This window comes from Mesoplodon bidens, assembly GCF_964165515.1.
Source record: "Mesoplodon bidens genome assembly, chromosome: 16".
Lineage (NCBI taxonomy): Eukaryota > Metazoa > Chordata > Mammalia > Artiodactyla > Ziphiidae > Mesoplodon > Mesoplodon bidens.
The window spans coordinates 51,672,110-51,686,916 of record NC_138173.1 but is presented as its reverse complement, the minus strand read 5'-3'; the positions used below and the strand labels follow the sequence as shown (position 1 = coordinate 51,686,916).

The following is a 14,807-nucleotide window of genomic DNA, read 5'->3' as shown; positions in this document are numbered from 1 at the left end:
ATTTAAAATATGTTCTACCTTTCTTCTTTTAAAATTTACAATGTAAAAAAAATTTTTTTAAGTCTATATAGAGCACCAAAATTCTTAGGCAATTGTCACACAAATCAGTTGCATACTAAGAAAAATTACATTTCACTTTTTTCTAAAACAATAAATTTTCCTCTTCCTCTTTCCCTACTTTCCCTGGACCCCCCAAAATATACTTAGGCATTTTTAGTCACTGTATTAAACAAGAACGTGTATCATATCCTACCAGAAGTATAACCAGTTCTCTAAGCATGTGGGTATCTATGAATACATTAACTTTTTCAGGCCAGTAGTATTAGTTTTGTAGCTTAAAAGCATTTTCATTCTAACTAAGGTACTATTATAATATACTGAGTTCCTATTAAGAGCAGCAAAATATACTTTCAAAATAAAAGGTACTCATCTACTAAGAAATTCACTTAAAACTCCTTGAAAAATATACAACTTAATGCATTTGGACCACTCAACAAAAACAACTATGATTACAGCATGTAAATGTTATCAGCCTTGAAAATCTAAAAATAAATATACAGATGAAACTGGCTGGAAGGTAGAAGAGGGTGAAAAACCCTATTAGAGAATTGTGGAATAAACAATGTCCTCATTTTATAAGTATATTTATAAAAAATATTTTCTGTGCTTGATTGAACAATGGAACTTTAAGTATTTTTTTCTTTTGAAAACAGCAGGATGACTGATGAGGTAGATTGGAATAAAAACATTACAGTATTTGAAAAGGGGGTAAGAGGGGTAAGGTGGTATGAAATAAACCCCCATTTACCATAGTATGCAGTCAGTGGACAATATCTGTGATTGGTAAATCAAGACATAGCAATATAAGAATACTATATACAGATATGATGAAAAATGCTAGAAGCCCAACAGAAAAAGTTATGGGTGGCTGCTTTTAGAAAGTAGAACTGGTATGAAGGATGATGGGGCAGAAGTCTATTGCTTTTCATTATAAGCTCTTCTATAGTCTTTGATTTAAAAACAATTTTCAGGGACTTCCCTGGTGGCACAGTGCTTAGGAATCCGCCTGCCAATGCAGGGGACATGGGTTCGAGCCCTGGTCCAGGAAGATCCCACATGACACAGAGCAACTAAGCCCGTGTGCCACAACTACTGAGCCTGTGTGCCACAACTACTGAAGCCCGTGCCTTAGAGCCCGTGCTACGCAACAAGAGAAGCCACCACAATGAGAAGCCCGTGCACCGCAATGAAGAGTAGTTCCGGCTCGCCGCAACTAAGAAAGCCCGTGTGCAGCAACGAAGACCCAACACAGCCAAAAATAAATAAATAAATAAATAAATAAATAAATTTAAAAACAACTTTCAAATGTACACATACTATTTTGATAAAAAGAAAGGAAAATACTCAGCCATTGCTCTTTTTCTAATAATTCCCTGCCTCTTTAAGTGATTGTCCATATATAACATATAACTCAAAGGGGACAAAATAAAGTGTGGATGACTACACAAACCCACAACAATTACACTAAGTTCTCAGAGCCTTGCATCAGTTTGATAATGGTTATAAACAATGGAAACTACTTATCAGTTTGTAGACATCACTAAACTGTGAACTAATCTTTTAAGGTTAGAACTGTATCTTATTCAGCTTAGTCTCCATAGCAGAGACTGGAGTCTAGAATCTGACATACAGTTGGATTCCTATAAATGCTTAGACACAATTTTAAAAGACTTGGGGGTACAATTTACTAGATCTGTGTCCAGGTCACTTGAATATATAAGCTTCTTTAACATGACAGAAAACGCAATTAATTGCTAATTAGAAATACCAATTATACCAATTTTAATTATAGGAATCTGAAGAGCGGTTTAATAGTTTAATCTCCAAAAGCACAAATCTTTAACATACTTTCTGGGTTTTCCTTATAGTTGGTGTCATGTCCTTAAAATAGTCAGGTTCCAGTTGTTCTAAAGCATTTTGCTGTGTTGCCACATTCCCATTCCCTCCTTCAATCTTTACACTTGTGGGTGCATCTTCATCCCAGGACGTCCACTCTTCAACATCTGTCTAAATTTAAATGATCAATATTGTCAGCCACAAAATTCATCATTTATTAGAAAAATGAGCTTTCTAAAACATTGGTTATTCAAACTTTTTTGACCAATGGAAAAATACAAATTTTATACCACATACCAAAACTAGATGAAAAGTTTAAAAGAAATATTCATATGAGTTGGGACATTCTGTTCTACCCATTAAAAACAGACAAACAACAAAACAAATTTTTTTTGCTTTAAAAATTGAACTGACATTAAAACTACAACCCACAGAAGGAGACTTGGAACTTGCAATATAACCTTAACCAGGTTTATTGCCTGATAAAATAATAAATAATAACATTCTTGATAGTATTTAAATAAGATAGAGTCCCAAACATAATATTCAACATATCCATGAAGTAACCTGCAAATGAACAATGAAGAAATCTCAACTTGAATGGAAAAAGTCAATCAACAGACACAAACCCCAAGATGATATAAATGTTGGAATTATCTAAGACTTTAGGGCTTCCCTGGTGGCACAGTGATTGAGAGTCTGCCTGCTGATGCAGGGGACACTGGTTCGTGCCCCGTTCTGGGAAGATCCCACATGCCGCGGAGCAGCTGGGCCCGTGAGCCATGGCCACTGAGCCTGCGCATCTGGAGCCGGTGCTCCACAGCGGGAGAGGCCACAACAGTGAAAGGCCCGCATACCGCAAAAGAAAAAAAAAAAAAAAGATAAGACTTTAAAATAGTTATTATAAAAATGCTCTAATAAGCAATAGCAAACACTCTTAAAACCAATTAAAAAAAAGAAAACCTCAGCAAAGAAACAGAAAATAAAGAACAAAATAAAAATTTTAGAATAAAAAAATTTAATAACAACAATAAAAATCCTGACCCTGACTACTAAATTAATTTCATGACATACTAATGGTCGGCAATCCAGTTTGAAAAATATGGTTCTGGAACACTTATTCAACATTCAAAAAAAAATTTACCTGCTTAGGAACTGATGAATAATCAACTGTAGTTGGCAAAGTTATTTGGTCTCCACTTAATTTCCGTCCTCTGCCAGATCTGAAACAAAAACGAAATAATTTATTTCAAGAAACTACCAAAGCAAGCATGGGTAAAAGCACTACGGACAGTAACTTAAGGCTTATAAGAGAAGGTCTTTTTCAATTTTTGCATTATTTATTTTAATAATTAACAATTGTTAAGATATGAAAAGAAAAATTTGTTAAGATATGAAAAGAAAAGGCATATATCAAATATCTTTTAAATATTTTAAAAATACTGGACAGGATAACACAACGGCTTTTTGGCTTAGGATTCAGAATTATAGTCAAACTCAGGAGGAATATAAAGCCAAAAACAAAAACACAAACTGATTTCAAACCATGTTCCTAAGAGTACTGTGAATTCTGTAAGTGAAGCTCTCGGATACCTATGCTGTTTTAACCAAGGTGGCCTGGCTTTTGTCTTACATAGTTGGTTTCTTATTAAGATTACTATTAAACTATTAAGAAGTTTGAAAATCACTGGCTTGAACTATAAACTGTACCCAACAAGTTTTAAGGATTAGTGGGAAAAGTACTATATTAAAGAAGATAAGTATTGTCATAGAGTTAAGAGCATGGGCTATGGAATGTGTGTAAACCATGGTTTTCAATGTTACTTCTATTAACTATGAATCTAGTTAGAATTACCTATCTCTCAGCCTGAGTATCCTCATTTGTAAAAGGCAGGTATTCAAACCTACCTTTGCAAGGTTGTTGTGAGGATTTAACTGACATTTAAAGTAGCTAGACACTAGACTGTGCCTGCTTTTTAATAAGACATTAAAAAATGGTAGCTATTATAAATGATTAGTCACTTGCTTCATTTCAAATAATCTATGAAGCATCTGCTTAGAACTAGTTGGTAAAGTCAGCTAAGTTTAGAAATCATACTTTGTTTAAAGGATGAATAAAAAAAGTAATACAGTCTACTACTAAATTTATGATGTAAACCTGGTATTTTAGAACACATGATCTAGGTTCTTTCTGAAAAGAAAAGCTTATTCTAACAAAGGGTCAGTTTTCTTTAAACTGAACATACAATCAATCCTAAACATATTTACGTTGACAAGAGAAGTTCATAGTGACAACAAAAATGTCCTTAATAGTTTTAAATCAAATGCAGTATCTTATACTAAAAGTAATCTATATTCAACAAAAGTTTTAGAAAATAACAGATGCAAAGAGAAAAACACCTATAATTTATCACCACTGTTAACACAACTACTTTTTAACCTCCAGCCTCCTGGTATTAATACCCATACTCATCCTGCTTTAACCTAGTTTTTTCTGGCTATGCTACTTCTAACAATAAATTCAATGCCACTTAATCTTCAGAGTTTTAGTAGTTATAAAATGGCCATTTAGCTTGAGATGACATTTCCTGGCCTCCCTTGCAGCTAGGTGGCTAAGCTCTGGATAATAGGCTGTGAACAGAATTGTGTGTAACTTCTAAATCATATCCACTAAAAAAAAGAGCTGATTGCCCTCCATTTCCTCTTTTATTCTATCCTACTCTTACTGTGGTGGTACTTTTTTCACAGTACTCCTAGGCCAAAAGAAATACCTAACAATTCCACTGATTAAATAGGCCCAAACAATTTAATACTTATGTATGTCCTATCTGCTTAGTAGCCATAAGAAAAAAATACATATGAATTTAAAGAAAAAATAATATGTTGATTTCACTCTTTAATAACCACAATTACTTATTAATGGAATGTGTGTGCCTGTTGGATACTGCACAGCTTCTCAAGCCTTGGACTCACCCTTATTTTCTGTTCCAAATTAATTTTGGTTTAGTACTTGCTTTTAATTACAACCTAGCTTTGCAAAGATAAGTCACCCAAAATACAAGTAAACAAAAACTTATCTCAAATATTCAAGAACATCATCAAAACATACTGCAGGATCTAATGTTGCAAATGTGAACTACCTAGGGCCAACAGATTGTTTGGTGCTTAATAGACACTATCACATTCATTGTGTTTTGTTGGAAAATTTAAAGTATCCTACAGTACCCCATGAGTGTAATGCAAGCCCTGAAGTACCTTGGCATAAGGTTTAGGAACTATAGCTCTAGGGTCCAGTAGAATGACAAAATAGAAGGAATGTGAGTCTTTGAATGACTTACTGAAGCAGAAGGACTTATCTACCCTGGACTACTTGTACATTCTGGAATATTATTTAAGAGACAAAAAAAATATCGATTCTGTTTGGGGTTTCTCTGTTAAAAGTTGTTTTTTTTTTTAACATAAAAATAACACTCATAATGTAGTATGTAAAGAAATACCTATGGGGGCTTCCCTGGTGGCACAGTGGTTAAGAATCTGCCTGCCAATGCAGGGGACAGGGGTTTGAGCCCTGGTTCCAGAGGATCCCACATGCTGCAGAGCAACTAAGCCTGTGTGCCACAACTACTGAGCCTGCGCTCTAGACCCTGCAAGTCACAACTACTGAAGCTCGCGTGCCTAGAGCCCGTGCTCTGCAATGGGAGAGGCCACTGCAATGAGCGGCCCGTGCACCACAAAGAAGAGTAGTCCCCGCTCGCCACAACTGGAGAAAGCCCGCACACAGCAACAAAGACCCAGTGCAGCCAAAAATAAATAAATAAATAAATAAATAAAAAGAAATACCTATGCCTAATTCCACCTAACCATCTTAAAACATCCTGATAATAAAACAATTACGTACATAAAAACTTTCTGATGATTATTAGAACAATGAAAGTTAGTTTGTTTATCTCTGAAATTCTGTAGTACTAAGAATGTTATGGAAGATGTAAGAATTTGTAAGAAAAGAACTGAACCTCTACTTTCTAGATCTGAAAAAATATATAAAAATCTGAAAAAAATATAAAAAATACTAGAGATTAATAAATGAATATTGCAATCAAGATATTTAGCTTAAATGTAGTATGTCCTGCCTTTTTGTAGTTATGAAGGTATCTAAAATCAGCAAGAAGATAACCAGGTCAATTTGAAGATAAAATTTCTTTACCTGCATATTAATCTCTTTAGGAATGAGAATACTGTTGCTAGGCAGGTACAAACTTTAAATAACCGAAACTGTGTGATAGCCATGGTGGGAATCAAAACCTGTGGAAAAAAGCACAAAAATAAATGCATTAAGGTGATTTCATAAGCTATACTCGTGTTCTGAAGTCAACCTGAAAAGTCCTACTATGAACTGTAAAAATCAGACATATTTTTTACTTTCCTTTAGAAAGTACAAATATAACACAGTAAATTAAAAAATTAAAATGTAAATCATATTGACAAGAAAGTTTTGAAGAGTTTTGAATAGTTGGGAGGAAAAAAACCTTTTTGAACTATTCTCAGAATGGTTTTTTAAATTGTACTTAAATTATCTATTTACAATTTATTTATAATTTGTTTTCTATTAAAAAATGAAAAATCAAAAAAGTATAAAACAGTATATACTGAGTCTTCTGTACCTTTTGAAATTTGAATCATATGAACATATTAATACTATTCAAAATATTTAAAACTTTTAACTTCTAGACAGATACATTTTATCACACCCATTTTGTAGATGAGGAAATTAAGACAGGTCAAATAACTTATGGGCAAATAGCTAATAAACTGGAAGTGAACTATAGAGATCATCTAGTCCAGTGGTTCACACATATTTAAAGAAATAATGATAACTGGGCCCACCCCTAGTAAATCAATTAAATCATATTCTCTGAGGGGTAAAGTCCAGTTATAGCTAATAAGCCAACAGAGAAGATAGAAAATACTCAATAGAAAAGGTAGCAGAAAACAAGGTAAAGGAGAACAAATATTAGATGGGACAACGAATAGCAAGAGGATAGAATTAAACCCAACTGGAGCAATAATCTCATTAAATGCAAATTTAAAGCCAGAGATTGTTAGATAGGATTAAAAAAAGGAATTATATCATTACATGCTGCCTGCAAAAAATGTACTTTAAGTATAAAAACACAAATAGGTTAAAAGCAAAAGGATGAGGGAAAAATATACCATGCTAACACTAATCAAAAGAAAGTTAAATTGACTATTTCAATGTCAGAGAGTAGTTTTTAGGGAAAATAATATTAGCAGGCACAAAAATGTTCATTTCATAATGATAAAGGGGTCAGTTAATCAAAAGTACATAAGAACCCGAAACACATGTCCCTAATAACAAATTATGCCAATATCATAAAAGAGAGGTGACATTACTAGAGAGTCTGCAAATATGAAGAGTATATTGAGAAAGTATTATAACTTTATGCCTATATTTGACAAGATGAAATGGACAAATTCCTTGAAAGAAACAAGTTATGAAAGCACAGCAAGAAAAAACAGATAACCTGAAAATCTCTGTATTTATTAAAGAAATTGAATTTGTAGTTAAAAATCCCCCAAGCCCAGATGGCTTCATGAGTGAATTCTATCAAATACTTAAGAAGTAATACCAATTCTACACACACTGCCAGAAAACTGAAGGAGAGGGATTTTTTATCAACTCACTCTTTGAGGCTACCATTACACTGATACTAATCTAAACCAAAGACATTATCAGAAGAGAAAACTAGAGACCAGTATCTTATGAACAGACACAAAACTCCTTAAAAACAACCAACTAGAAGTAGAAGGGAACTTTCTCAACCTGACCAAGGACATCTATGAAAAACCCATAGTAACATGAGACTTAATGGTGAAAAACTGGACACTTCCCACCTAAGATTATGAACAACATAAGCACATCTGCTTTTGTCACTTCTGCTTAACACTGTAGCAGAGGTTCTGGCCAGTGCAATCAAGCATGAAAAGGAAATAAAAGGCATTCAGATTGGAAAGGAAGAAGTAAAACTGTATCTATAGTCTATGTTGAAAATTCAATGGACTCTATAATCAACTGTATTTTTATGTTAGCAACAAATGATCACAAACTAAAATTTTTAAAAATTATAAGAGTACAGAAAATATAAAGTACTTAGGGACAAATCTAATGAAAGACTTATGTATTGGAAACTATAAAATACTGCTGAGAGAAATTAAAAGACCCTTATTCACTTAAAGATCTTTCATGGCTCAAAGACTTGATACTGTTAAGATATCAAATCTCCCTAAACTGAACTACAGATTCAGTGAAATCCCAATCAAAATCTCAGCAAGCTTTTTTCTCTAAAATTTGATAAGCTAATTCCAAAATTCATATAGAAACGTAAAGGACCTATAACGGTCAAAACAAGGTTGAAAAAAATCAAAGCAGAAGGGCTAATACTACCTGATTTCAAGATTCATTATAAAGCTACAGTAATCAAAGTGATGTAGTACTGGAGTCAAGACTGATAAATAGATCAATGGAATAGAATGGAAGGTATAGAAATAGACCCACAAAATATGAACAACTGAAATTTATGAACATGTGAAGGCCATTCAGTGGAGAAGGGACAGTCTTTCTGACTAATAGTGCTGGAAAAACTGGATACCCATATGCCAAAAAAAAGCCACCAAAACCCAAAAAATTTCAATCCATATTTCACACCATTTACAAAAAGTACTCAAAATGGACCACAGACGTAAATATAAAACCTAAAACTAGGACTTCCCTGGTGGCACAGTGGTTAAGAATCTGCCTGCCAATGCAGGGGACATGGGTTCGAGCCCTGGTCCGGGAAGCTCCCACATGCCACAGAGCAACTTAAGCCCATGTGCCACAACTACTGAGACTGCTCTAGATTCCCGCAAGCCACAACTACAGAGCCTGTATGCCACAATTACTGAAGTCCACGCACCTAGAGCCTGTGCTCTGCAACAAGAGAAGACACCACAATGAGAAGCTTGAGCACCGCAAGGAAGAGTATTCCTCGCTTGCTGCACTTAGAGAAAGCCACAAGCAGCAATGAAGACCCAACGCAGACAAAAAAACCCAAAACTAAAACTAAAACTAAAACTACAAAACATCTAGAAAAATAAAACTGGACAAAATCTTTGTGACCTGGGTTAGGCAAAGATTTTTTTAGATATGACACCAAAAGCGCAATCCATAAAAAAAAAATGTATAAACAGGGCTTCACCAAAATTTAAAACTTCTACAATTCAAAAACAATAAAAAGGGCTTCCCTGGTGGTGCAGTGGTTGAGAGTCCGCCTGCCGATGCAGGGGACACGGGTTCGTGCCCCGGTCTGGGAAGATCCCACATGCCGCAGAGCGGCTAGGCCCGTGAGCCATGGCTGCTGAGCCTGCGCATCCGGAGCCTGTGCTCTGCAAGGGGAGAGGCCACAACAGTGAGAGGCCCGCCTACCGCAAAAAAAAAAAAAAAAAAAAAAAAAAAAAAAAAAAAAAAAAAAAAAAAAAACAATAAAAAGACAAGCCACAGACTGCAAGAAAATCTTTGCAAAGCATGTATCTGATAAAGAACTTGTATCTGGAATACATAAGAACCTCTCAAAACTCGGTAAGAAAACAACTTAATTTTTAAAAAATGGGCAAAAGGTGTGAATAGACACTTCACCAAAGAAGATATACAATGGTAAATAAGTACATTGAAATAATGGTCAACATCATTAATCATCAGAGAAATGCAAATTAAAACAACACTTAGTGCTCGCTTTGGCAGCACATATAGTAAAATTGGAACAATACAAAGATTAGCATGGTCCCTGTGCAAGGGTGACACACAAATTCATGAAGCGTTCCATTTTTTTTTCACTTTGTTATACAGCAGAAACTAACACAACATTGTAAAACAATTATACTCCAATAAAGATGTTAAAAAAAAGAAACTTAAAAACCATTACACACATGTTAAAATGGCTCAAATTAAAAATACCAAGTACTGTCAAGGATGTGAAGCAACCATAACTCTCATACACTGGTAGTGGGAAGGTAAAATGATACAGCCATTTTGGAAAACAGCTGGCAGTTTCTTACAAAGTTAAACCAACATGTAGCATATGACCCAACCATTCTACTCTTAGGAATTTACCCAAGATAAGTGAAACCATACACCCATTCAAAAATGTGTTGTTTTTGAATAGCAGCTTTATTTTTAATAGCTCCAAAATGGGAACAACCCAAATGTACATCCACAGGTGAATGGATAAACAAATTGTGGTATATACATATAATAGAACACTACTCAACAGTAAAAAAGAATGAACTACTACTACAAGCAATAGCATGGATATATCTAAAAATAATTAAGCTGAATGAAAGAAGCCAGACCAAAAAAGAATATATACTATATGATACCATTTATTAAAAAAAAACTCTAGAAAATACAAACAAATCTCTAGTGACAGAAAATAGATCAGTGGTGCCTTGAGATGGGGCAGGAAGGGGTGGGAAGGATGGAGTACAAAGGAGCACGAGTAAACACTTTTGGAGGTACTGGATATACTTACTATTTTGATTGTGGTGATGGTTTCACAGGAATGTATATATTAATCAAAACTGATAAAATTTTACATTTAAAAAATGTACAGTTCATTTTGTGTCAACTGTAGCTCAAAAATCTAGTAAAAACCACCTAATAAGACATTAAAAAAACAGTATTATGTCACGAGTTTTCAGATTCTGATTAGAATCTTAAAAGAATTCATTAATACCATTATTTTATATTGATTATTTGTAACTATGGAGAGCCAATTTTCAGTAGGAAACTAAGTCAATTAGTTTGACAAGAAACATATTACAGAATTTCTCTAGGAATGGAACTGACTTCACAGCAGCATTTCAACACACCATAATAGCTAACTCTTACTCTAATACAAGCTTTCTTAGTGCTTTACATGTAATAACTCGTTTAATGCTCAGAACAACCCTATGAAGGACTGGAGGTAAGTATTATTTTATTCCTATTTTAGATAGGGAAACCAAGGCACAGAGTGGTTAAGTAAGCTGCCCGAAGACACAGAGCTGTTAAGTTACAAAAGTGGAATCTGAACCCAGGTAGTCTAATGATTGAGTCCTAAAAGATCACACTCATACTGCCTCCCTATGATTAAATCAAAAGATATGATTTATATAAAAGAAATGCTAAGGAACTGGGAACTAGTTAAAGCCGTGGCAACCACAGGATAAAAAAAATTCTCAAAAATGGCAAAACAGGTATTATTTTGCAGCCTTTTAAACACAGTCATTATTTCCAAATATTTCTTTACACATTTTAGTCACCTATACCATATATGTACTACATATATTATCCTAACAATCACTAATATAAATATTTCTTAAAATGAGTTTTGGCATAAGTTAGAGTTAAATATATTAAGTAACCATAAGTTTCCTCATTCAGAGACTCAAAATAAATACACAAGAGGTAAAAGGAAACTAAAATTTGTTAATTCTTGAGAGATGGTTATTTTTCCAGTACAGAGGTAGAGTAGATCCCATGTTAAATCAAGTCACAAGAAATTACAGGTATGTATACACACACACACACACACAAACACATATACACACAGAGGAATGATGTTTCTGACGATGGAATTTTATGTTTTAGCTTTTCCTTGCCTTTCATCTGTCAAAGGAGGAAAATTACTGAGTAAACATTTAGAATCATTCTTATGTCGGGGTAATTTGAATATATCAATGTATCATCCAACTTCTTAGCTTTCTCAACCAGCAAACTTAAGATACACTGAAGTTAACTTTTCTGTTCAAGGTGAGGCAAAAACTAATAACAAAGTCACAACTAAAACTTATCTTACTCCTAGTCCATCAGTAAAAAGTTTCCAAGCAATCATTATAGTTGGTTAACACCAATATTTGGAGTAGAGTGATTCCATAAAACAAAAAAAGAAAACATAATTTAATATTTTTTTCAAAATAAAAAAACATAAACAGTGTATTTGGACTTCAGTTCTATACATATTTACTTAAAAGGGAATAAAATGTAACTTCAGTAATAATGATCACGGAGCCAAATTAAAAGGATAGCTGTATGTTCCACCTACGCAAAACTGAGATGCTGACTTTTATTTTAAAATTATCTTAAATGGGTATAAGCAATGAAATTTAAAATATAACATAAAAATTTAAATCTCCCTGGATAAATATACCATCACTGTACTAATATGCTATTTTTAAAAGTATTTCATGTGGATTAAAGGAGAGAGCACTGCTTTGTTCTCAATTACTAGATATGAGCAATAACCTCCTAAAGTCTTGAAAAGAGCATGTAATAATGTTCTCAACTAGTAAGATATTACACTGACTGGTTAAAAATTACATAATAAAAGATGGTGTTCACCTCTGATTGGGGGGATGGTATAGAAGCATGAAGGAACTAAGGTCTGTATCTCAATTTGAGTGGTGGCAACACCAGTTTATTTTACTGTATACACTGCTTGTGTACTATACCTTAATATGAAAGTTCAAAACAAAACAAAAATAATAAAAGTGAAACAAAACCAGAAAGCAAGGAAAATGCAGTTAACTCTTGCAGTACCTGATCCTAAACTGCTCTGTAGAGCCACTATTGCCAATCCCTTCTAAAGAAAGGCAAAACACTTTCTACTTCTAGGGTTAGAAGGGTATAAAGGGCAAGTAGACTCTTTTCAGTAAGAAGAGTTCCAAAAGGCTCCCTTAGCAATGTTCATGCATTTTGTACATGTGCAGGTTGTATCGCCATATGCGTTGAATGATTTTCTGAATGCCTATGCCTGGAGCTGGCCTACTAACTGAGAGGATGAAAAGAACGTGACTCTAAAATAAACTGAACGAAGAAAATATTAAGAATTTCACTGTTCAAGTAACTAAAATACTTCTGTCAAAAACATCCCCAAACAGCAATTTAACAGGATTCAAAAAATGCAACGTCTTTGACTCCTCCTTTCTCTTATCCCCTTACATGCAAACTGCCAAAAAGACCTAATTCCATTTCCCAATACTATCCACATTCTTCCCTATTTCCACTGCAATCTCCCTAGCATAAGCCTTTATTACTTCTTGCTGAACTATTGCAAAGTCTTTTTAATTGCAGTATTTTTCTCTTACTGCACCTATATTTTCTATTTTGTACCATAGTTATTTCTATATACTGTATTCATCCTGTACAATCCTTCCCGTGAGGATCCTATTCATCTGTTACCTCCAGTTACTATTTGCAAAATAAGACGTGAAAGAAAGGTTTGATTGCTTCAGTATGAGCAGAATGATGTGAACAATTAAGATAATGAACAAAAGCTTCATTTTAAAGCTAATTTGTAAAGAATAAAACTCTCAACCAAAAGAAAGCAAACTTCCCTAAATGAAGATTTAGCCTAAATTTTCAGAAAAATTATCAACAAAAAAAGAGAGTTAGAAAAGAGACCGTAGAGCATGTGGCATTAGGGAGAAAAGGGGAAAGAGGTGAGGAGATACTCTATCAGGATGTTTTGAAGGGAGAAGACATTTAATATTTAAGGACTGGGGAAAAGAGTCGGTCTCAGGATTTACATCAATGAAGAGTTGAGAATAAGTTTCATATAAAGGCTTGGTAACAACGGTCATCACCCTGCCACAAATATTGCTATGTGTCATTGTTCAATAAGTATTTGTCAACTTGAATGACTTTAATGGTAACTAAAAATAAAATTTAAAGTTTTGTTCCAACAGTAAATCAGAAAGTGGGACTATTATTGACACCAGAATAGAATTCTCTCCCTAGCAATTAAGAATATCCTCATTCTGTGGAAAAGTTGCTTTTGTGATTAATAAAAGAGAAAAACTAATATTCACTGACTAGCTACTATGTGCCAAGCACTACTTAAGTATTATCTCACCATAAAACCATCTTATGAGATAGATATTATTGTTCTCTTTTCATAGAATTGAAGCAGAGAGTAAGCTCATGTTTCCATGTTCCCACACCCAATGATCTAGATTCAAATCTAGGTCTATTTAATTCAAAAGCCAAGAATACCTCACTAACAATAAACATTCTTAGTAATTCAGTGATGGTATTATAAGTTCAAAGATAAATTTTCCAACCAATTGCAGCTGAAATGGGGGAAAATGCAATCATGTTAACCATCAAGCAACACTTTTGATTTTATCAATTACACTGATTTGAAGGCAGGAATCAGTTCTTTGGGACCCATACTTAATGTTCCAATCCATTTCAGCGTGTGTGTGTGTGTGTGTGTGTGTGTATCACACACATGTATATTTAGCACCTACTATGTAACAGATACTACCCCGGGTGATGGGAAACACTACTGACCCAGTACACAGAAACCCTGTGTATGCTGCTCAACTGTCACAAGCTAGTGACAATGCAAGGGACTAGGGAGGCAGGGCCCCATCAGTCTTGCTCAGTTGGTATTTCTAGATCTTAGCCAATGCTAAGCACATTGTAGGTACTGAAATATTTGTTGAACGAAGGGAAATTATCATTCCTTGAGCACTCAATATAGTTCTAGACAATGTACCTTCTATGGCCTCACTGGAATCCTAAAGACAAAGGAGGTGAGTTTCACTATTCCCATTTAACAGATGAGGCTCAACTGCTTGTGAAGTTCACGTTCACTCACCCAGAAGTTAAAGAGACTGACTCCAAAGCCCAGGCTCTTCCCACACCATACATCCCACTTAAGAAACCTCTTCTTAAATTTTACACTCATTGCCTCAGTTGATTTTTTTTTTTTTTTTTTTTTTTTTTGCGGTAGGCGGGCCTCTCACTGTTGTGGCCTCTCCCCCTGCAGAGCACAGGCTCCGGACGCGCAGGCTCAGCAGCCATGGCTCAC

General features: G+C 34.4%; 1 protein-coding gene across 4 annotated transcripts in view; it reads right to left on the bottom strand.

Moving 5' to 3' along the window:
• The window catches only part of EBAG9 (estrogen receptor binding site associated antigen 9), a 32,322-nt gene that overhangs the window by 15,867 nt on the left and 1,648 nt on the right, over positions 1-14,807 (bottom strand). For all 4 annotated transcript variants that reach the window (XM_081258396.1, XM_081258395.1, XM_081258393.1 and 1 more), the window contains 3 exons: positions 6,101-6,198; positions 3,041-3,119; positions 1,909-2,067 (listed from right to left, as the gene is read on the bottom strand). In XM_081258396.1, the coding sequence (XP_081114522.1) occupies positions 1,909-2,067; positions 3,041-3,119; positions 6,101-6,183 (321 nt within the window). In that variant the 5' untranslated portion in view covers positions 6,184-6,198. The remainder of the gene's footprint in view (positions 1-1,908; positions 2,068-3,040; positions 3,120-6,100; positions 6,199-14,807) is intronic.